Genomic DNA, 22,954 nt, shown 5'->3' on the forward strand with positions numbered 1-22,954 from the left:
ATTAAAACTGAAGAAAATGCAAAAAGGTGGGAATTTAAGGAGATGGGACCTGGATAAACTGACTAAACCAGAGGTTGTACAGAGTTTCAGGGAGAGCATAAGGGAACAATTGACAGGAATGGGGGAAAGAAATACAGTAGAAGAGGAATGGGTAGGTTTGAGGGATGAGGTAGTGAAGGCAGCAGAGGATCAAGTAGGTAAAAAGAAGAGGGATATTGGAAATCCTTGGGTAACAGAAGAAATATTGAATTTAACTGATGAAAGGAGAAAATATAAAAATGCAGTAAATGAAGCAGGCAAAAAGGAATACAATCGTCTCAAAAATGAGATCGACAGGAAGTGCAAAATGGCTAAGTAGGGATGGCTAGAGGCCAAATGTAAGGATGTAGAGGCTTATCTCAGTAGGGGTAAGATAGATACAGCCTACAGGAAAATTAAAGAGACCTTTGGAGAAAAGAGAACCACTTATATGAATATCTAGAGCTCTGATGGAAATCCAGTTCTAATCAAAGAAGGGAAAGCTGAACGGTCTATACAAGCGCGAAGAACTTGAGGGCAATATTATGGAAATGGAAGAGGATGTAGATGAAGATGAAATGGGAGGTATGATATTGCGTGAAGAGTTTGACAGAGCACTGAAAGACCTAAGTCGAAACAAGGCCCTGGGAGTAGACAACATTCCATTAGAACTACTGACAGCCTTGGGAGAGCCAGTCCTGACAAAACTCCACCATCTGGTATGAGACAGGCGAAATACCCTCAGACTTCAAGAAGAATATAATAATTCCAATCCCAAAGAAAGCAGATGTTGACAGATGTGAAAATTACCGAACTATCAATTTAATAAGTCACAGCTGCTAAGTCACAGCTACTAACGCGAATTCTTTACAGACGAACGGAAAAATTGGTAGAACCCGACCTCGGAGAAGTTCAGTTTGGATTCCGTAGAAATATTGGAACACGTGAGGCAATACTGACCCTACGACTTATCTTAGAAGATAGATAATAAAAGATAAACCTACGTTTCTAGCATTTGTAGACTTAGAGAAAACTTTTGACAATGTTGACTGGAATAGTCTCTTTTAAATTCTAAAAGTGGCAAGGGTAAAATACAGGGAGCGAAAGGCTATTTACAATTTGTACAGAAATCAAATGGCAGTTATAAGAGTCGAGGGGCATGAAAGGGAAGCAGTGGTTGGGAAGGGAGTGAGACAGGGTTGTAGCCTATCCCAATGTTATTCAATGTGTATATTGAGGAAGCAGTAAAGGAAACAAAAGAAAAATTCGGAGTAGGAATTAAAATCCATGGAGAGGAAATAAAAACTTTGAGGTTCGTCGATGACATTCTAATTCTGTCAGAGACATCAAAGGACTTGGAAGAGCAGTTGAACAGAACGGACAGTGTCTTGAAAGGCGGATATAAGATGAACATCAACAAAACCAAAACGAGGATAATGGAATGTAGTCGAATTAAGTCGGGTGATGCCGAGGGAATTAGATTAGGAAATGAGACACTTAAAGTAGTAAAGGAGTTTTGCTATTTGGGAAGCAAAATACCTGATGATGGTCGAAGTAGAGAGGATATAAAATGTAGACTGGGGATGGCAAGGAAAGCGTTTCTGAAGAAGAGAAATTTGTTAACGTCGAGTATGGATGTAAGTGTCAGGAAGTCGTTTCTGAAAGTATTTGTATGGAGTGTAGCCATGTATGGAAGTGAAACATGGATGATAAATAGTTTGGACAAGAAGAGAATAGAAACTTTCGAAATGTGGTGCTACAGAAGAATGCTGAAGATTAGATGGGTAGATCACGTAACTAATGAGGAGGTATTGAATAGAACTGGGGAAAAGAGGAGTTTGTGGCACAACTTGACTAGAAGAAGGGATCGGTTGGTAGGACATTTTCTGAGGCATCAAGGGATCACCAATATAGTATTGAAGGGCAGCGTGGAGGGTAAAAATCGTAGAGGGAGACCAAGACATTAATACACTTAGCAGATTCAGAAGGATGTAGGTTGCTATAGGTACTGGGAGATGGAGAAGCTTGCACAGGAAAGAGTAGGATGGTGAGCTGCATCAAACCAGTCTCAGGACTGAAGACCACAACAACAACAACAACAACAACAACATATTATATATATATATATATATATATATATATATATATAATTATTATATTATAAATTATTATTATATATTATATATGGTTTAAATTATATGTTTTAAATACACCGAACAAATGAAAAAATATAAATAAATAAATATACTCCATCCGAAGAGCCACTTCATCATGGAGACGTTTAGTAACCAATACCATTCTAATTTTCTTCTGAATTTCCTGACTATCCATGTTACTGGAAATCAGGATGACTTACGTTTTCATCTATCCCGGATAAACGAGATTACAGTGCAGTAGAAAGTTGCACACATGTAGAGCCCAAAGTAAACGAACCAACCGAATTTACCTAGCACTGTATTTGTGTGTGGCATACCTGTAAGATGCCTGAGACGCTCTGTTGTTCTCCTTCCTCAGGTTCGGTGTAGTTCAGCAAGTAATCGACTTCCGTTGTGACGGTCAGCTGCATCGAGGAGGTCGACAAGAAGTCGCTGGTGGCTTCGGTGAAGGCTCCTTCGCTGGTGTGCCGGTGGACGGCCAAGTCTGTGGTGAGGGGAGGAGCCGTCGAGCCGGAGGCGAGCAGCAGGCCGAGGGACAGCGCAGCGGCCGCGGCGGCAGCGGGAGACGGGCACTGCACGGCCACCTGCCGGCAGCTGCTGCCCTCTGCGGCGGTCGCTGGCGTCGTCGTCGTCTGCTGCTGCTGGATGCCCTTTATCAGCGGTCGCAGGTCCTCCAGGTCTGCGGTCTGCAAGAGGACAACAACTGTGCTTGAACTCAACAAGCTGAATACTTTTGGCGTTCCTTATCGTTCTTCCAGATGCACTGATGAGCCAAAACTTTTTGATCACCTGGTTACTTACTAGGGAAACTCCGCGACCTCCCCCCCCCCCCCCTCCTCCCATCTGCATCTACATCCACATCCATACTCCGCAAGCCACCTGACGGTGTGTGGCGGAGGGTACCTTGAGTACCTCTGTCTGTTCTCCCTTCTATTCCAGTCTCGTATTGTTCGTGGAAAGAAGGATTGTCGGTATGCTTCTGTGTGGGGTCTAATCTCTCTGATTTTATCCTCATGGTCTCTTCGTGAGATATACGTAGTAGGGAGCAATATACTGCTTGACTCTTCGGTGAAGGTATGTTCTCGAAATTCAACAAAAGCCCGTACCGAGCTACTGAGCGTCTCTTCTGCAGAGTCTTCCACTGGAGTTTATCTATCATCCCCGTAACGCTTTCGCTATTACTAAATGATCCTGTAACGAAGCGCGCTGCTCTCCGTTGGATCTTCTCTATCTCTTCTATCAACCCTATCTGGTACGGATTCCACACTTCTGAGCAGTATTCAAGCAGTGGACGAACAAGTGTACTGTAACCTACTTCCTTTCTTTTCGGATTGCATTTCCTTAGGATTCTTCCAATGAATCTCAGTCTGGCATCTGCTTTACCGACGATCAACTTTATATGATCATTCCATTTTAAATCACTCCTAATGCGTACTCCCAGATAGTTTATGGAATTAACTGCTTCCAGTTGCTGACCTGGTATATTGTAGCTAAATGGTAAGGGATCTTTCTTTCTACGTATTCGCAGCACATTACACTTGTCTACATTGAGATTCAATTACCATTCCCTGCACCATGCGTCAATTCGCTGCAGATCCTCCTGCATTTCAGTACAATTTTCCATTGTTACAACCTCTCGATATACCACAGCATCATCCGCAAAAAGCCTCAGTGAACTTCCGATGTCATCCACAAGGTCATTTATGTATATTGTGAATAGCAACAGTCCTATGACACTCCCCTGCGGCACACCTGAAATCACTCTTACTTCGGACGACTTCTCTCCATTAAGAATGACATGCTGCGTTCTGTTATCTAGGGACTCTTCAATCCAACTTTGTGGAAACTTAAAGTAGGGAAGTGAGTCATCTTGACAGTGACGGCAACTATTGACGATAAAATCTTAACTGGTAATATTTTGATTAACACTTATATCATTCAAATACTGAGAACAGCATACAAAAAGGGGAGATAAAAGGAAAGGATCATCACAGATTCTTTATCGAACATCTATAGAATAAATTTAAAATCATATGAACGAAAGTTAAAACCAAGAAAGTAATTCAGTCAAAGATAACATTTACCATGGAAGAGAGTTGTAACAGCATCGAAAAGGAAATTCAGTGCGACTACAATGCAACTCGGATATGGAAATGTTCAGTTAGTTAGTTGCTCTTGAGTCGCTCTAGAGTACTTTTGCGATATTTGTCTGGACGCAAACGCTATTAGATTGTTTCAGTTTTGGAAGTTTGATAACTCGTGAGGTAGATACTTAGGCATTCCTCAGTCATTCGAGTGAGGAAAGTTAACCTTTACCGTTCTCAACGCGACGGTATAGTAAGACGAGTGTTAGACTTCAGTTGAGTGGTATTGGTTTATCGGACTTAGCCTTCGCACTGATGAACAGTTACGAACCTTGAGAGCAATGGATCAACGACAGAAAAACAATTCGTAGTCTTGAGTAGGACACAACAGAACGAAGACACGAAGAAAGACAAGTACGCCGATTAGTCAAAAGTTGTCGTCAGCGTCACGATTACTGAACTGAACAGAAGTTAATCTTGAATGACATATCGTTGTGCGTGTGTTGTAGAGACAAACAATTAATTACAGAAAGAACAATAAAATCTGAGTCAAAAGATAAATCATACGTGTCGCCTAACTCATCAAACGGACAATAAAATGTGTATTAATGCAAGTTTATTGACTCTTTAAACATTTTAAGTGACTAAGTGAGTACATGAATAATGAACAGTGAAAAGCGATTAGTTTAAACTAGTATTACGGCGTATTAAAAAACATTTACTCCAACATAAGTTATCTCTGGAGTTACGTCAACCGTTGGTAATAACTTGACGTAGCAACGGGGTAGCAACGGAATAGTAGGCAGCAAAATTTCATCCTCGCTATGTACGATGTGAAAAGCGACCGTAATGATGAAATCAAGAATCAAGATTTTATTTCATCACGGAACTAACCAGGCATAAAATGAAAATAAACGATTGCAGTTTACCAGTTCGCACGAGCTGAGAAGACTGTTGCGGACAGATAACAGAATATTTCTAAGCCACGCGAGGAGTTGTGTTCTTACGAGAGTTACAGGTGCTGTTCCACGTCATGCCGACGGGGACGAACATCGTTACGAGTCGCGTCTCCTCCCAGCGAGTGAAGAAGGAGGGAAGGGACGTCACAGTTTCCACTGGAGGCCAGACCGTACCATTTAGTTGGCATGGTTGCGGTTGTTTGTCTTCTTCTCGTCTTGACTGGCGCCACTCGTTTGCAAGCGTTGCCTCTCCGCTAGTGGCAGCAGCTGCGGTTATTGATATGTAGTAACTGCTGACCTACTTTGGAGCGACGTCTTTGTTTTTCCGTGTCGTGTGAGTGGGAGAGTTCGGTTGGGGACTCAGGAGGAGCCATTTCCGCGCAGTGTGAAAAAACACGCCAGAACAACTGGCGGCGCGTATCGACTGCCAGATGGAAGGGCTGTGGTCACGAGGCAAGGATGCACCACCTCGTCTTAAACCAGATCCTGCAGGATTTAAGATGACTACATTTCAATTAGAGAAACCTCCACCATTGTGGCATCTCGCTTTTCTCCAGTGACTTGGGTTCGTGTTGCTGCTCGTAGTGTCGCCGAGGCGAAGAGCAGCTTGTGGAGTGCTTGGGGAAGGCGGATCTGCTTTCCTCGACTTCTTATTACTGCTTACTGCGTTTAGCTTGTTACAATTTGTTAAGGTCAACCAGCGGTATTTTTCCTGCCTGGTGACCGCTAACGCCCCACTTTCCTGCCCTGGGGGTTAGTGTATGTAACGGTAGTGTACATTTCCTCGCCTTGCCGCTGCTGACCGGTAAGGCGTGTAGTTTTGACAGATTTCTTGATTCTAGATTCTTCTACTCTGTTGGTAGTGATTCCTTTTTCGTTCTGGGCACTCTAGGCACAGTACTCCGGGGGCGTAGTGCAGTCCACCGGTTCCGGCTTTGGCGTGTTGTTCCATTCTTGCGTTTGGTTTATTGGGTGTCAGGTAGCTTCAGCAAGATTATCATTACTCATTCGTTAGACTGCCACTTGTGAAGTGAATGCAACTCTTGGCTGCTTATCTCATCACTCACGAAAGTGTTTGTTGCTGGACCTTCTCAGAGGTCGATTCCTGGAGCACCCTCTGGTCCTTGTGTTTTATTATTGTATTATTACCATACCTTGTAATGCCTACATTGAAGGTTATGTATGTCTAGTTAATAGTTCCGGTCGCCTTCTGGAATAAATCTAGCAGTGTAAGGGTTGTGTTACAAGGTTACCATCAATCTTATTTCACCCGTTTGGTGGTCAGTTGGTTGTTTCTTTTAATTAACCTTTGCTTGTATTTGCTGTTTTACAGCAGGTTTCTAAATTTTTTATATAATTGCCGTTCCTGGACTGAAAGGCCTTCAGCCGTGATTGTGGTCATTTGCTTTGAAAAAATAATTCGAGATTTGTATTTTAGCGGTAAGCCTTGAAACCTTACTTACTGAGATTCCTGGCGTCTGATACCGTCTGCTGAATTTGTGGCCACTTACTTTTTAATATTTCAATACCTGTAGGTTGTAATTACAGCGAGTTCTTAAACATTCTTAATTTATTACCATTCTTGGCATGTAATCACAGTGGCTTGTTTTTTTTTTTTTTAAACATTACTTGTTTGTTTTATGGTGATGCTAAATTGTAACGCGTTGAAATCACTATTATTTACAGAGATGATTATTCCTTCATTAACAATGTGTGGTATTTTTGTATTTATTGTTGAGTCTGGAATTATTGTTTTAAAAATAAATGTGTGTAACTGTAAAAGGCAACCAGTAGTAACTGATTACGGCCCCGTCCACAATCGTAACCGAATCCTGCCTTCTCTTGACTACCAGGTCACACACACGTTATGAATCTTGCATTCCGTTTGGAAAGTTTTGACTCTTGAACTCCTTTCTTGTAACGTACTTCACACCCTTTATTTGTTGTTTTCATTTCTGCGACTGCTCTATGCGGCATCTCGCCTGCTCTGACTATTCTTCACATTTACTTGCGACAGTAATATATTCTTATCACAGGACTCATATTCTTTAACTGGTGTATGGTATGACAGTGGCCAAGACTACAGAAGGAGAACAGACACGTCAGTAATCGGACGGACAGTTAATAATTTTATGGAAAATAAAAATGGGCAGCGAGGGAGTTTCTGAGACGGATCTCCCCCTTTCCAGTCCGAGTCCAAGACCACATGTTCAGTTTTTGACGGGCTATATACTGGACCATCTTCCCACTAAATCTGAGGAGGGTGCGCTGGGGAACTTCCCTTGTAAGTAGCGCCTTGGTCTACAGCAGTGATTCGTAACATTGATTCGACAAGTAGTTCGTAGATTTCCGGAGATGTAAAGTACCAGGTGTCGATGCATAATCACTTAATATCCGTAAACTACGCGCTCGTTGTTTCTGGTTATGGAGCAGGCGTCCGGTAGTGTCCCAGATGTCTTTCAACGGATTCAGACCAGGTGAACCATCAACAACAGTATTTCACTACCACGTTCCTAAAAAAACTGTAGCACGATTCTGGCGATTTTGACAGGGACAGTGATCTAGCTCCAACAGGACATCGCCGTCGGGAAAGTCAACAAGCATGAAGAGATCTGGTACGTCTGCACCAACTTTCATGTAATGCACAACTATTACGGTGCTTCCAATTACTACCACAGGTCTCATGGAAGCTCAGTTAAATGCCCCCATAGCATAATACTGCACCAACGGACTGCATCCACGAGGCGGTGCATGTTTTTAGCAGCCCTTTGCCTGGATGTCTGCGTATCCCGACACGACCACAGATCTCGAGCAGCAATAACACGTTTCCAAACGGGTGACATGTTTCCATTTATCTACGGTACAATGCTGACAATTCCGTGAGCACGTCGTTGGGTCAACATTGAGAACACGAAGCGGTCGCCCGCTGGAGACACCATGTTCACCGACGTGTGCTGGACGGCGTGCTCCGAAACAATGGTGTCTGCTCCCGCATTCTACGATCTGACACGGGTCGCCGGCTATCCTGCTTTACAAAGCGGGCAAGCCTATGGATTCCACATTCTCTGGTGGGGAGTGAAAGATCAACACCTTGTTGCCTACTCGTGGTTTCACTCTGCTGCAACCACTTTGTGTAGAGGCTTACGACAGTAACACGTAAGCAACCTACCGGCTTCACCGTTTCCGTCTTGTTTGTGTCAGGCGTCGGTAGTAACACTCTGCCCTTTGTCAAAGTCGCTTATGTTAATGGATTTTCCCATTTGTCGCCCGTATTGTTGCTAGAACGGTTCCGCATTCGTCTCTACTCCGATTACCGCGTCACGTACCAGTTACGCGACCAGGTGACTTTCGGTCTATGTTGAGGCCGTGGTGGTAAATATTTTGACTCATCGGTGTAAATCTGGAAGTCCGTGATGGGCAGAAGGACGGGAAGGGATTCTAATGTGTTCCCCACCCCTTACCTCTAACCCACCAGCATAGCGAAGTTACGACACATAACAGAAAAATGAGACTGATCTTGTAATTCTTCATGATTTCCCGGCGATCTGTTGACATCTTGGATATTCGGGAATCCAGCCGGATGTTCGCGTCGTTCTCGCACGATATTTCAACAGCGTGCCTCGTTGTCTTCTTCAGGTGCTACCTAAGACTGATCCTTGGGTCGATCGAGTCGAGTACGGGACTCGATCGACCCAAGGACCGGTATCAGGTAGCACCTGAAGAAGACAGCGAGGCACGCTGTTGAAATATCGTGCGAGAACGACGCGAACATCTGGCTGGATTCCTGAATATCCAGGATATCAAGAATGATCGTTGTAGACGCAGATACCACTGCACTTCGTTCAAACCAATGAAACTGCAAAACATAATAGATTAAATTGTTATCTTCGCCGAGCATTTGACCGTTAAGTGTGTTAAGTCTCCATGTGGTGCTGTAACGGTATTTTTTGCGGTTTATTTTTCATTGTTCTCTAATTTTTAATAGTTATTTTATGTGAAATACGTAAATTTCAAATGTGTATAAATGCTGTAATAGCGGTTTTGAAACTGACCGGTAACGGAGGTACGGAGGTACAATAAATTACATTAAAAATTAATCAACCGTGTGGAAGATAGTTTAGAGTCGGAGTTCGAAGGATGTCGTTCGAAGGGAACTACTACACAGCGTGTATATCCATTATGTTACACGTACGACTAAGAACGTTACACGAGTCGTTTATATAAACAGTGTTGTGGCAGTAAAACTATAAGCATTTGGCAGAATTATGAGGGTACAGTATTTCAAATTCAGTGCGATTCGTAACTATAAGCCAGAAAGTTTACATGTGTTTTTGTAGTATCAATGAGTATTTATTTTTGTCCAAATAAATCAGAGAATTTGTATTAAATTTTGTCATAAGAACGGAATAAAGAGCAGCAAAGTTTTAGAAAAGTTAAGTATTGGTTTGGTGAGTCTACTCTGAGAAAATAGGGGCTTAAGAGTGGTACAACCATTTCGAAGACTTGAAGACGCTGAAAGTGACGAATGCTCGGGACGCCCCAATGCATAAGCCTATGAAATCACGGAAAGGGTGAAAGAAACGACTACGAGCAACGGTTCCTCCACGTATTTTTTCGGATGACTTGGGTATGAAACGTGAAAACAAAACCTATACTAAAATGTAGACTTCCACGGCCGGAAATATCATGTCCATTATAATTATCCGGGCTGTTATGCCGTGTTCGGTTGATGAATTCTGACAGTAGCGGGCCAGTGGGTGTGTTGGACCTTCCATCGAGCTACGGACCCCCTTGAAAATGTCTCCCGCAGTCGGAGACGAAACATTGGGAATCGACACAGAATTCATCAACCGCCACGGCATAACAGCCCGGATAATTATAATGGACATGAAACAAAACCTATACAAAAATTATTTAATTTGTAACAAAAATTGTGTCAAATGTAAGCTACCCAGGACTCGCTATAAACTAGTAATAATACAGAAGAACTGAAACGTGACAACAGGTGATGAAGCATAGGTTTCCAGATATGATGCCGAAACTAAGATTCAATCGTGCCAATGGAACAAATTTGGATCGCCATGAACGAAATAAGCTCGACACGTGCTGTCAAATACAAGGATATCCTCACTGTGTTCTTCGATTTGAAATGTCCCGTGCACCGTGGGATCTTGCCAGAAATTAGAACGATCAGTAAAGAGTAGCACTTAAAAGTTCTACGCCGTTTGCCTCAAGGATTTCGGTAAAAAAATTAAACCCTCATTTGTGAACAAACGATTCGTGGCTTTTGCACCACGATAACGGACGTCTTTGATTAGTAACCAAAACCGTCCTCGGTCCCGGGTTCGAACCCTGTCAACGCTTAAACTTTGGATAAAAATCATCAGCAATGGTGGCCGATGTCACCCTCGTTCTGTCAACGGCCTTGTCAAAGGGAGTGGGGGATCGTACAGAGGTTCAGGGCACTCTCATGCCCTTGCGGTGGGAAAATACACCTAGAGGAGGAAGAATCAGCAATGATAAACGGCGCGAGGACATGGAAACGACTGCATTAAAGACAAAGAATGTTTATCCACAGCACATACGGCCTGCAGGTGAAAAAGGGACTTGATGATGTCTCCATTGGCAAAAGATTCCGGGGTAGTCCCCCATTCAGATCTCAGGGACGGGACTGCCAAGGAGAATGGGGCCATGAGAAAAAACTGACTAACCAACGAAAAGATAAAGTTCTAAAAATCAGGGGGTGGAAGGTCTGAACGTAGTAGAGAAGCTAGAAAATCCGATAAGGGAAATGCTAAGGGTTAGTCTAGATATAGTCGGGATCAGTGAAGTGAAGTGGAAAGAAGATAAGGATTTATCCTGAGGTGAGTGTAGGTTAATATCAACAGCAGCAGATAAATGGTGTAAGGGGAATGGGATTCGTTATGACCAGGAAAGTAGGCCACAGAATGAGTAACTCCGAACAGTTCAGTGATGGGATTGTTCTCATCAGAATCGACAGCAAACCAACACCGGAAACAATAGCTCAGGTATACATACCGACGTCCCAGGCTAAAGATGAAGAGATAAAGAAAGCATGTGAGGATATTAAAAGGGGAATTCAGTATGTAAAGGGAGAAGAAAACCTAATAGCGATGGGAGATTGGATTGCGGTTGTAGGATAAGGAGCATGAAACAGGGTTACAGGAGAATACGGGTTTGGTACTAGGGATGAGAGAGGAGAAAGTCTGACTGAGTTCTGCAATAAATTTCAGCTAATAATAGCGAATGCCCTATTCAAGAATCACAAGAGGAGGAGGAGGTATACTTGGAAAAGGCAGGGAGATAGGGAAAGATTTCATTTAGATTACATCATGGTCAGGCAGAGATTCCGAAATCAGATACTGGATTGTAAGACGTACCCAGGAGCAGATATAGTCTCAGATCACAACTTAGTATCGAGGAAGAGTAAGGTGAAGTTGAAGACACTAGTCAGGACGTATCAGTACGCAAAGATGTTGGACGCGGAAGTGTTAGAGAATGAAGAGATATGCTTGAAGTTCTCTAAAGCTGCAGCTACTGCGATAAGGTGTAGCTTAGCAGGCAGTTCAGTTGGAGAGTATTGAACATTTCTAAAAAGGGCATTCACAGAAGTTTGAAAGAAAAATATAAGTACAAAGAGGGTAACTGCGAAGAAACCACAGGTAACAGAAGAAATACTTCAGCTCATAGATTAAAGAAGGAAGTACAAAAATGTTCAGGGAAATTCAGGAGTACAGAGATAGAATTCACTTAGAAATCAGGTAAATCTGACGTACTGGGAACTAAACGGAAATGGTTACATGAAAAAAGTGAAGAAATCGAAAAATAAATGATTGTCGGAAAGACTGTTCTCATATACAAAAGTAAAACAGCTTTCGGTGAAATTCAAGGCTGGTAATATGAAGAGTGCAATGGGAACTCCGATGTTAAATGCTCAGGAGAAAGAAGATAGGTGGAAAGATTACAATGAAGGCCTCTGGGGATGTGGGGGGAATACTTGTCTGATGACGCAATCGAAGGAGGAAGAGGAGTTGATGTAGAAGAGATAGGTGATCCAGTATTAGAACTTAAAAGAGCTTTGGACGACTTAAGGTCAAATAAGGCAGAAGGAATAGATAAATTCCACAAGAATTTATGAAATCACTGGTGGAAGTGGCAACAAAACGACTTTCAAGTTGGTGTGTAGAATGTATGAGTCTGGCAATATACGATCGGACTTTCGGAAAAAACATCATCCACACAATTTTGGAGAGTACAAGATCTGACAAGTGCGAAAATTATCGCACAATCAGCTTAAGAGGTCCAGAATGAGATTTTCACTCTGCAGCGGAGTGTGCGCTGATATGAAACTTCCTGGCAGATTAAAACTGTGTGCCCGACCGAGACTCGAACTGAGGTCCTTTGCCTTTCGCGGGCAAGTGCTCTACCATGTGAGCTACGGAAGCACGTCTCAGGCCCGGTACTCACAGCTTTACTTCTGCCAGTATCTTGTCTCCTACCTTCCAAACTTTACAGAAGCTCTCCTGCGAACCATACAGAACTAGCACTCCTGAAAGAAAGGATATAGCGGAGACATGGCTTAGCCACAGCCTGGGGGGTGTTTCCAGAATGAGATTTTCACTCTGCAGCGGAGTGTGCGCTGATATGAAAGTTTGGAAGGTAGGAGACGAGATACTGGCTGAAGTAAAGCTGTGAGTACCGGCCGTGAGTCGTGCTTCCGTAGCTCAGATGGTAGACCACTTGCGCGCGAGAGGCAAAGGTCCCGAGTTCGAGTCTCGGTCGGGCACACAGTTTTAATCTGCCAGGAAGTTTCAGCTTAAGAGGTCATTTATCCAAGTTGCTAACAAGAATAATACGCAGAAGAATGGAAAATCTGTTAGATGATGATCAGTTTGGCTTTAGGAAAGGTAAAGCACTAGACAGGCGATTCTGGTGTTGCGGTTGATAATGAAAGCAAGACTAAAGAAAAACCAAGACACGTTCGTAGGAACAGTCCACCTGGAAGAAGCGTTCGACCATGTAAAATGGTGCAAGATTTCGAAATTCGGAGAATAGTGGTAACACACCGGGAAAGACGGGTATGTGTGCAATACGTAGAAAAAGCAAGAGGGAACAGTTAAGAGTGGAACACTAGGACCGAAGCGCTCGGATTAAAAAGAGTTGTAACAAAGAGATGTAGTCTTCCACCCCTATTGTTCAATCTATATATCGAAGAAGCAATGACGAAAATAAAAGAAAGGTTTAAGAATGGAATTAAAATTCAAGGTGAAAGGATATTGTTCATAATATTCGTCGATGAACTGCTAACCTCTGTGAAAGGGAAGCGGAATCACAGGATCTGCTGAACGGAATGAACAGTCTAATAAGTACAGAATACGAATTAATACGAATTGAGTGTAAATCGCAGAAAGACGAAAGTAATGAGACATCGGAATTGACGATCACGAAGTAGATGAAGTTACGGAATTCTGCTGCCTAGGCAGCAAAATAACCCGTGATGGACGGAGCATGGAAGACATAAAAAGCAGGATAGCACTGGCAAAAAGGGCACTCCTGGCCAGGAGAATTCTACTAATACCATACGCAGGCCTTAATTTGAAGAAGAAATTTTAAGAATGCGCTTTTGTAGCACAGCGTTGTATGGTAGTCACACATGGACTGTGGGAAAACCGTAGCGGAACAGAACCGATGCGCCTGAGATGTGGTGCTACAGAATGAGGTTGCAATATAGATGAACAGACAAGGTATGCAGCTAGGAGGTAGGAGCTTCTCTCCAGAATGAAGACACTGACAGGAAGAAGGGACAGGGTGATAGGACATATGTTACGAAATCACGGAATATTTCCGTGGTACTAGACTGTAGAGGCTAAAAACTGTAGAGCAAGAGTTAGAGAAGTATGCATCTAGCAGATAATTGAGGACGTAGGTTTCAAGTGCTACTGCGAGATCAAGAGGCTGGCACGGGAGAGGGATTCGTGGCGAGCTGCACCTAATCAGTCAGAAGAGTGATCAAAATAAAAAAAAAATCGACGCCGGCCGCTGTGGTCAAGCGGTTCTAGGCTCTTCAGTCCGGAACCACGCGGCTGCTACGGTCGCAGGTTCGAATCTGCCTCGGGCATGGATGTGTGTGACGTCCTTAGGTTAGTTAGGTTTAAGTAGTTCTAAGTCTAGGGGACTGATGACCTCCGGTGTTAAGTCCCATAGCGCTTAGAGCCATTTGAACCATTTGAACAAAAAAAAATCGATGCTGTAATGACAGACAACCTCTGTACTCACCAGGCAATGCCCCCAAGTAACTTTTTTTGACATTTACCTGTTTCAAAAACTAAAGAAAACGTGAAACGCTGAAAGATATGTTGTTTTACAAGCATAAGCGAGATTAAAATCGCATTGCCTCGAGAGGTAAAAGCTATTCCGAAGATAGAGTTCCAGAAGTGATTAGGGGAATGGAAAAAGCGTTGACGTAATTATACAGTATCTAATGGGGACTATTTTGATCGGATACCATTGATATAGACAAATAAATAATGTTTTTTGCTAAAAAATGTTTCTGGCATTTAATAAGTTTTCTAAAAATAAGCATAATTTTGAGTTTTTTAAGTGATGTGTACTAGATATGTTGGCGTAATTAGGTTTTCCCATAACAATATTCTCAAAAACTTGGTAACAGCTTTAATTTTGTTGATCTGTTATAGGGTTCAGCCATTAGTAAAGAAATTTGGAACTTCGTTTTAAATAATTTCAAATACAGTTTTTATGTAACATCAAAAACATTAAATACTAGGTTTCAGTAAGTGTTTGATATCAGCTACGACAGTTATTCTTTTTTCAGGTTTATTTGAATAAATGTGTCGAGCACAAGATGAATTTGTGTTTTTGAGGTACTTGCGCATTGTAAATTATGGCGGTAGTTAATTAATTACAAACGACAGGCAGTACCCACAATTCTTTTTAATTTCATGTTTTTGTACGTTACAATCTAGACTGAGTTTAGGCCTTCCCTTACCCCTGCTTCCAAAATGCAATCATATCTCTGCCCCTGCTCTTCGTGCAATGAAGGGGACAGGGGTTTTTGGAGTGAACTGGGTGGTAACAACTAGTTGTGCCTGGTACAGTTACTTATTTTGCTACAGAGGTGCTCGAGAAGAACATTACATTAACTGATCTAACTGTGACTGGTTTCAGGATTGACTATCATGTAGAACGGAGAGTGTCGTTTTTGAGGGAGCGGCATCTTCGGACGCAAAAGTATCTTTAGGAGTGCCGAAAGGGAATGTTGTAGAACCGTTACCATTGGCATTGGTATGAATGTTGTAGTTGATAAGAACGAAAACTTCGCAGCCTGTTCACGGACGCAGCTGTTGTGCAAAAGAGCGTCCGTTGTCCAAAAGAAAGTCACAAAGTCACAAAAACGTAGCGAAACGCAGAAAAATCTACATTTAACGATGAACAACAATAAATGTTCTCTGCATAAACAGGAAGAAATATCCATTGCTGTTTGGTTACGCGATGGGTGATAAATCACTAGGGACAGCTGTAAACGTAAAATACAATATTTAACAGTAACTGTCCAAAGCGACCAAAAGTTGAATGATCACATAAACTAGTTGTACGAAAAAACGGACATCAAGCTGATATTCGCTGCAAGAATTCCAAGAAAATATTCATTCACAAAAAGTTACTTTACCAAAAACTCATTAGACCAATTTTGGCTATGGAAGCGATGGCATCCGGGAAGCGAACTCCAGCATCCGACGTCTGGCTGGTGGTGTCCAGTGACAGCACTCGCTGAGCGGGTCAGTGGCAAGGAGGGTCATAGGTCGACCATCACCTCATCGCAGCCGATGCTGTACCATACAGTGAGTGATTCCTTATCAAGACAGTCGTTGATGACTACATGAATGGAAGGCGGTAAAGCAACAGGACTCCTCCGACCCATACAGCTGTAGCCGACTTGATGCCTTTCGCCGGGTGGGCAATAGTTATATGTGACAGTGACAGACATGCGGATGACGTGGGTATGACATGCTGTCATAATGCTGCCACTGGTTGCCGATTGGTCATACGAAGATACTGAGGCGTCCCAATGAAAAGTTTCACCAGTTGCTAGCTGGTTTCAGCACGGTTACAACAGCAGTAGCTTGCACTGTGCCAGCGCCATCACACTTGAATATTGCTTATACGTCTGGGGCCCTCACCAGGTAGTGGTAATAGAAGAGAAAGAGAAGACACAAACCAGAGCGTCCATTCACAGCAGCTTCGTTTCATAAGAGCGAAAACGGTACAGAAATGCAAACTCCATTGGCAGACGCTACTACATTGGACAACTCAGTCAGGTTTACTGACGAATCTTGAATTGTATAATACAAGGGAGATACTAAAAGTACTCTCCAGCACACAGCGTAAGGTGACCTGCAGAATGTAGCTGAACGTGTAGAAAGTGGAGGGTATGGAAGAAACCAGAAGTACCCTCGACCGTATGCAGAAAGGTGGCTTGTTGAGTATAGATGTGCATGTGGAAAGTTGAGGCCTTGTACTTTGGTTTGAATTTGGACACAAACTGAATAGCTGTAGTTGGGGAGGATCGATCGTGGCTGTACAACAACACACTGAATGTATTCTTCCATGCAGGATGCTTAAATGAACCATTACACATAAGTCTTCACATTGGTGATCGTTACTTCACCAAACTGTACAGTGTACCAGTACTCAAAGAGACAATGACTTGAAATTTGAATGTTACGACACTTTCGAAGTATTTTACGATCAAACTGACTCTTAGTGGCTCAAACTGGACCATTTGTTACGTGACCATTTTTTTGAAAAATTTAATGTAATTAGCATAAAATCAGAATATAAACACTCATCAGTTTTGAACAATTAATCAACACTGGGAAATGAAATGCATATCAGTACCAGTGATTGTCAGTAATTATTTAATGTAATTTACATTTTTATTCAGGACTGCATGACGTAAACAAGCATGAAGCCTCTTTGGACGCACATTGGGATAACCTGCCAGTACTCGGGCGAGGAGGAAGATCGTGCAGCCAAAAAGGGGGATAAGCCTCAGGGGTATTCTCAGAAGGACGTGCCGGCAGAGGTGCCACTCAGCTGACCACACTTTCCCTTGAGATGTCACAACTGGGTGCGAGATGCGCCACAGACAACATAGATGCGGTCTCCTTTGGTGTAAGGCCTCCAGCAGCGACTGTTTTTGTGATTAAGGGGTATAAACAAGAGTAATTCTATTTTTAGCAAGGACAAGAAAGGAATTATTGTGGACAAACAGATGCTGTTAATAACATGTACACTGAAGCGTCAAAGAAACAGGTATAGGCATGCGTTTTCAAATCTATGTATATACATAGGTAGGATACTGCACTGCGTTCGGCAACGCCTGTACAGGGTGTTACAACAAGGTACGGCCAAATTTTCAGGAGACATTCCCCATACACAAAGAAAGAAAATACGTTGTGTGGACATGTGTCCGGAAACGCTTACTTTCCATGTTACAGCTCATTTTATTACTTCTCTTCAAATCACATTAATCATGGAATGGAAACACACAGCAACAGAACGTACCAGCGTGACTTCAAACACTTTGTTACAGGAAATGTTCAAAATGTCATCCGTTAGCGAGGATGCATGCATCCACCCTCCGTCGCATGGAATCCCTAATGCGCTGATGCAGCCCTGGAGAATGGCGTATTGTATCACAGCCGTCCACAATACGAGCACGAAGAGTCTCTACATTTGGTACCGGGGTTGCGTAGACAAGAGCTTTCAAATGCCCCCATAAATGAAAGTCAAGAGGGTTCAGGCGAGGAGAGCGTGGAGGCCATGGAATTGGTCCGCCTCTACCAATCCATCGGTCACGGAATATGTTGTTGAGAAGCGTACGAACACTTCGACTGAAATGTGCAGGAGCTCCATCGTGCATGAACCAGATGTTGTGTCGTACTTGTAAAAGCACATGTTCTAGCAGCACAGGTAGGGTATCCCGTATGAAATCATGATAAAGTGCTCCATTGAGCGTAGGTGGACGAAACTAAAATGAGCTCTAACATGGAAATTAAGCGTTTCCCGACACATGTCCACATAATATCTTTTCTTTATTTGTGTGTGAGGAATGTTTCCTGAAAGTTTGGCCGTAACTTTTTGTAACACACTGTATAAGACAACAAGTGTCTGGTGCATTTGTTAGATTGCTTACTGCTGCTACAACGGCAGTTCATCAAGATTTATACGAGTTTCAACGTACTGCTATAGTCGACGTACGCGATGGGACACAGCATCTCCGAGGTAGAGATGATATAGGGATTTTGCTGTACGACCATTTCACGAGTGTACCGTGAATATCAGGAATCCGGAAAAAAAACATATTTCCAACATCGCTGCGGCCGGAAAGAGATCCTGCAAGAATGGGCCCAACGACAACTGAGGAGAATAGTTCAACTCGACAGAAGTGCAGCCCTTCCACAAATTGCTGCAGATTTCAATGATGGGCCATCAATAAGTGTCAGCGTGCGAAATATTCAACGAAACCCGAAGGCCCATTCGTGTACCCTTGATGACAGCCCGACATAAAGCTTTACGCCTGTCCTGGGCCAGTCAACACATTCATTGCACTGTTAATGACTGGAAACATACTGCCTGGTCGGACGAGTCTCGCTTCAAATTGTATCGAGCAGATGAACGTGTACGGGTATGGAGACAACCTGATGAATCCATGGATCCAGCATATCAGCAGGGGACTGTTCAAGCTGGTTGAGTATCTGTAACGGCGTCGGGCGTGTGCAGTTGGAGTGACATGGGACGCATGATACGTCTAGATACGACTCTGACAGGCGACACGTACGTAAGCATCCTTTCTGATCACCTGCCTCCATTCATGTCGCTTGTGCATTCCGACGGACTTGGGCAATTCCAGCAGGGCAATACAACACCCCACACGTCCAGAATTACTACAGAGTGGCTCCAGGAACACTCTTCTGAGTTTCTACACATCCACTGGCCACCAGACTCGCGAGACATGAACATTATTGAGCATATCTGGGATACCTTGCAACGTGCTGTTCAGAAGAAATCTCCACCCCCTCGTATTCTTACGGATTTATGGACAGCCCTGCAGGATTCATGGTGTCATTCCCCACCTCAGAACTACTTCAGACGTCGAGTCCATGCCACGTCGTGTTGCGGCACTTCAGCGTGCTCCCGGGGGCCCTACACGATATTAGGCAGGTGTACCAATTTCTTTGTCTCTTCAGCGTAAGAAATTGAACGAGAGTCAGTAGTTTGGAACATCTTAGAAAGCCTCGGTTGACACTGAACATTGGGTCTGCAAAAAGTAAATATTTATGCAATATAAGAACTACGAGGTTTGGATAACGTAGATAAACCGGAAGTTAGTGAGAGAAAGACACGTGTGTTGCTGAGGTTGCACTTCATTGGCAGGTGAGAGAGTGAGCAGCTTTTCTTTAGAACAATACGGTAGGAAACATTTCACTGATTAACTGTCTGAAGCAAAACTCAGGGAAGGGGACCAGATTCTTTTAAAGAAACTTTTTACTGGTTCGCACTCAGAATTTCCATAGTCCAGCCAATCCGAGCAAAGTAAAGAAATGTATAAATAAGTGTCTTCCTTTTTAAGGATTAATCAGTCCAAAATCAGTTCACCACCGGGAGCCTTCACCATAAGACTTCTGGTTTCTGGCCTTGGTCGCCATCAGAATCCATGTTTGAGCAGAAGAGCTGAGGGTGATTAGATCTGGGCCATAGACACAGGTTGCTGGTGCTTCGCCAATGACTGGTTCTAGAGCTGCTTCGGCTTCCGCCTACGGACTGATATGCTGACAATGAGCTGTGGCAGTGAGATGATGCACACGGGCAGTAAAGGCTATTTTTAGAGAACTCCTGTAACTTCAAGCTTCACTCTGAAGAATTTCTTTCAGATTCATATGACAATTACAGTTTCAGTTCTGACCACAGATCTCTTCTCTAGCACTATCTGTCTTTTGTGCTAACATCTCGACAACCATGGTATATTTTGCGAATGAAATTGTTTCATTTTGATACATTATTATTGTAATTGTACCCCAGACGTTTTAGACAGATGTGTCAATGCTTTTGTATGTACAAACTATATGCTTGACAATCCTAAAATGTTGAGATTTAATTTACCGCTTTCAACTGAAATACCAGATGTCCTTTACACACATACAAAATATGTTTTTCTTTCGATGTGTCATTTGTAATCCAAGAAAATTTACCATAAAATTAAAAAGTGTAGAACTTCGTTCAAAAGTAATCACGTATTTTATCAAGCGAGTTTACCTTAGATGATACCATTTCGATTACTGAGGCGCACGTGTTAAGAATAAATAACCTAAAATGTGCACTTCTTTTATTTTACGTAAGGTTCAAGCCATCCTAACCAGGTTTTCGGCAAATGTTAGTACTGAGAGGAAAACGTAATTTTGTTTAAAAAATAAAGAATATACTATTTTTCAATGACATTCGAAAGATGTTGAAAGGAATAATACACTGATGTAACTCTTGATCACACATTGTAACCTTTCACCGGCGGCACTGACATCGCTTAAAACTTCCGATTTAATAGGTTCGTGGTCACTGTATAAAACTTTTTCGTAAAGTTTCCTCTCCGACTGTGGGAAACATCTTCATACGTGAAGCGGTGAACTGCAACCAGAATCCGAGGGAGCGTCGCATATATGGGCAGTGTAGAGGGCACCACAGTCCATCACGTGACGTCGTCCACGAGGTTATCCCTGGTAATACCAACATTCGCGATAGAAAGTAATCGATCGTCGTTTTTACGTTGCAGCATTGACATACAAATATTATCTAATTTAACACCTTCCTGTTTTCTGTTAAAATCATTACCGCGTTTATAAATCCCAATAGCCGCTGTATATATACGCGCATGATTATGCGATGTTTGCGATATGACGCTCCTCTTAATGAATTTTATTTCAATATCACCCTCTTGGTAAACATGTTCCTCTACGTCCGATTTATCCGTCCCAGGCGATAATTCCTCTTGGTTTAACTAAAGAGGTGTTAACATTTCTTTTCGTGGTACCAATGTACACCAGTCGACAACTACAAGTAATTTTATATACACTCAGCGTATCGAAAGGACGTCGTACGTCTTTAGCTTATCTCAAACAATCTTTTATTTTCCTGGTGGGTCTGAAGATAGTTAAAAGTACCCAAGGAGGGTATAATAGCAAGTATTGATTCAGGGATCTACAATAGTTCGCCGATATCATTAGAATGGACACACCTAGAATTTTACGTACAAGTAAGCCACCTAACTAATTTGTCGCAGGCACAAAGGAAGTCACTGAAGGATATCAGTGGAGAAAAAACGTTACCGTTCTTACCGCAAGCAAGGATCATGTCACGGTCTTGATGGGGAGTGAGTACTATTATGAAAAGATCAATAATCTCACCAATTACCAAAAGCTTCAGAAGGATGCACTACGAAGATTTTAAAAATCACCAATCGATTCGTGAAAATGTCTTCATTCTCGGCTGCTCTGCAAAGCGGAAAGGTACCGCCTAGGCCTTATAGATTACCCAAGGTGTACAAACAACAGGTTCCTTTGAGGATCTACCACCTGCGAATTAGATAGACAACTGGTGGAAATGACAGACATATTAAAGTTTATACCATTTTACTGACAAATTAAAAGAAATGTACGTGGGGTCCAGGTGGTATCCTTGTTAGTTTTGACGTTGTGCCGTTATTTACCATGATGTCGGAGAACAAAGCTATCTCATATATAGTGGACATTTTTGCAGAATTTATTTTGGAATTATTCAGACACTGGCTCACCACAACAACCTATTTTCAATACAATAACGATTTTTATGAAGAGATCAACGGGGTGGTTATGGGTAGTACTCTTAGTCCGGTTGTGACCACTTTGTTTATGGAGACCCATGAGCAATGCCAGACTGCCAGTAAAAGACCAGCCATGTGGTACCGCAATGTCAATGATACTTCGTAGTATGGTCACATGGTGCAGAGTTGTTGGATGCCCTGATACATCTCAACACTACCAGTTCTAAAATACAGTTTACGATGAAGAAGGAGAATAATAACCAACTGAATTTTTTGGTTGTGTCTGTCATTAAGCGAGGGGAATGGACATTGGTCCGTAGGGTATTTAGAAAAGCCACGCATACTGACTGTTACCTTCATAAAGAGCCTAACCACCACTGCCACAGACAAAAACGACTTGTGATCAAAACTTTGATAAGCAGGGCGTACAAAATTTGTAAACTGACTTACTTAAAAGATGAGGCTGAACATGTACCGTCGACATTCAATAAGAACAGTTACTTTAACAAGGAGATAGATGGAGCACTTCGCCCTATGGAGAGAATCAGGATCGACGAGGAAGAACGGCGGCCCAAGGGGAATGTTTTCCTTCCGTTCATCAGTAAGATTACAGATCGCATTGGGAAGGTGTCGAGCAAGTATGGTGTGAAACTATCTTCAGACACACCAGGAAGATAAAAGAATGTTTAAGATCGGCAAAAGATATACGACATTCTTGGCTATACCGGGTGTACATAAAATTATTTGTAGCTGTGGGCTGGTTTCCACTGGTACCGCGAAAAGAGGAACTTCTGCCTGGGACATATGGATAAATCGGCCATGGCGCAACATGTTTATCAAGTG

At 42.7% G+C, this 22,954-nt stretch overlaps 1 protein-coding gene across 1 annotated transcript in view; it reads right to left on the reverse strand.

The window, feature by feature from the left end:
- Positions 1 to 2,464: 2,464 nt before the first annotated feature.
- The window catches only part of LOC124795982 (transmembrane channel-like protein), a 194,037-nt gene continuing 173,547 nt past the window's right edge, over positions 2,465 to 22,954 (reverse strand). Inside the window, exon 10 of the mRNA XM_047260063.1 lies at positions 2,465 to 2,860. Coding sequence (XP_047116019.1) covers positions 2,465 to 2,860 — 396 coding nt within the window. The remainder of the gene's footprint in view (positions 2,861 to 22,954) is intronic.

Source organism: Schistocerca piceifrons, chromosome 4 (assembly GCF_021461385.2).
Source record: "Schistocerca piceifrons isolate TAMUIC-IGC-003096 chromosome 4, iqSchPice1.1, whole genome shotgun sequence".
In the NCBI taxonomy this organism is placed as follows: domain Eukaryota; kingdom Metazoa; phylum Arthropoda; class Insecta; order Orthoptera; family Acrididae; genus Schistocerca; species Schistocerca piceifrons.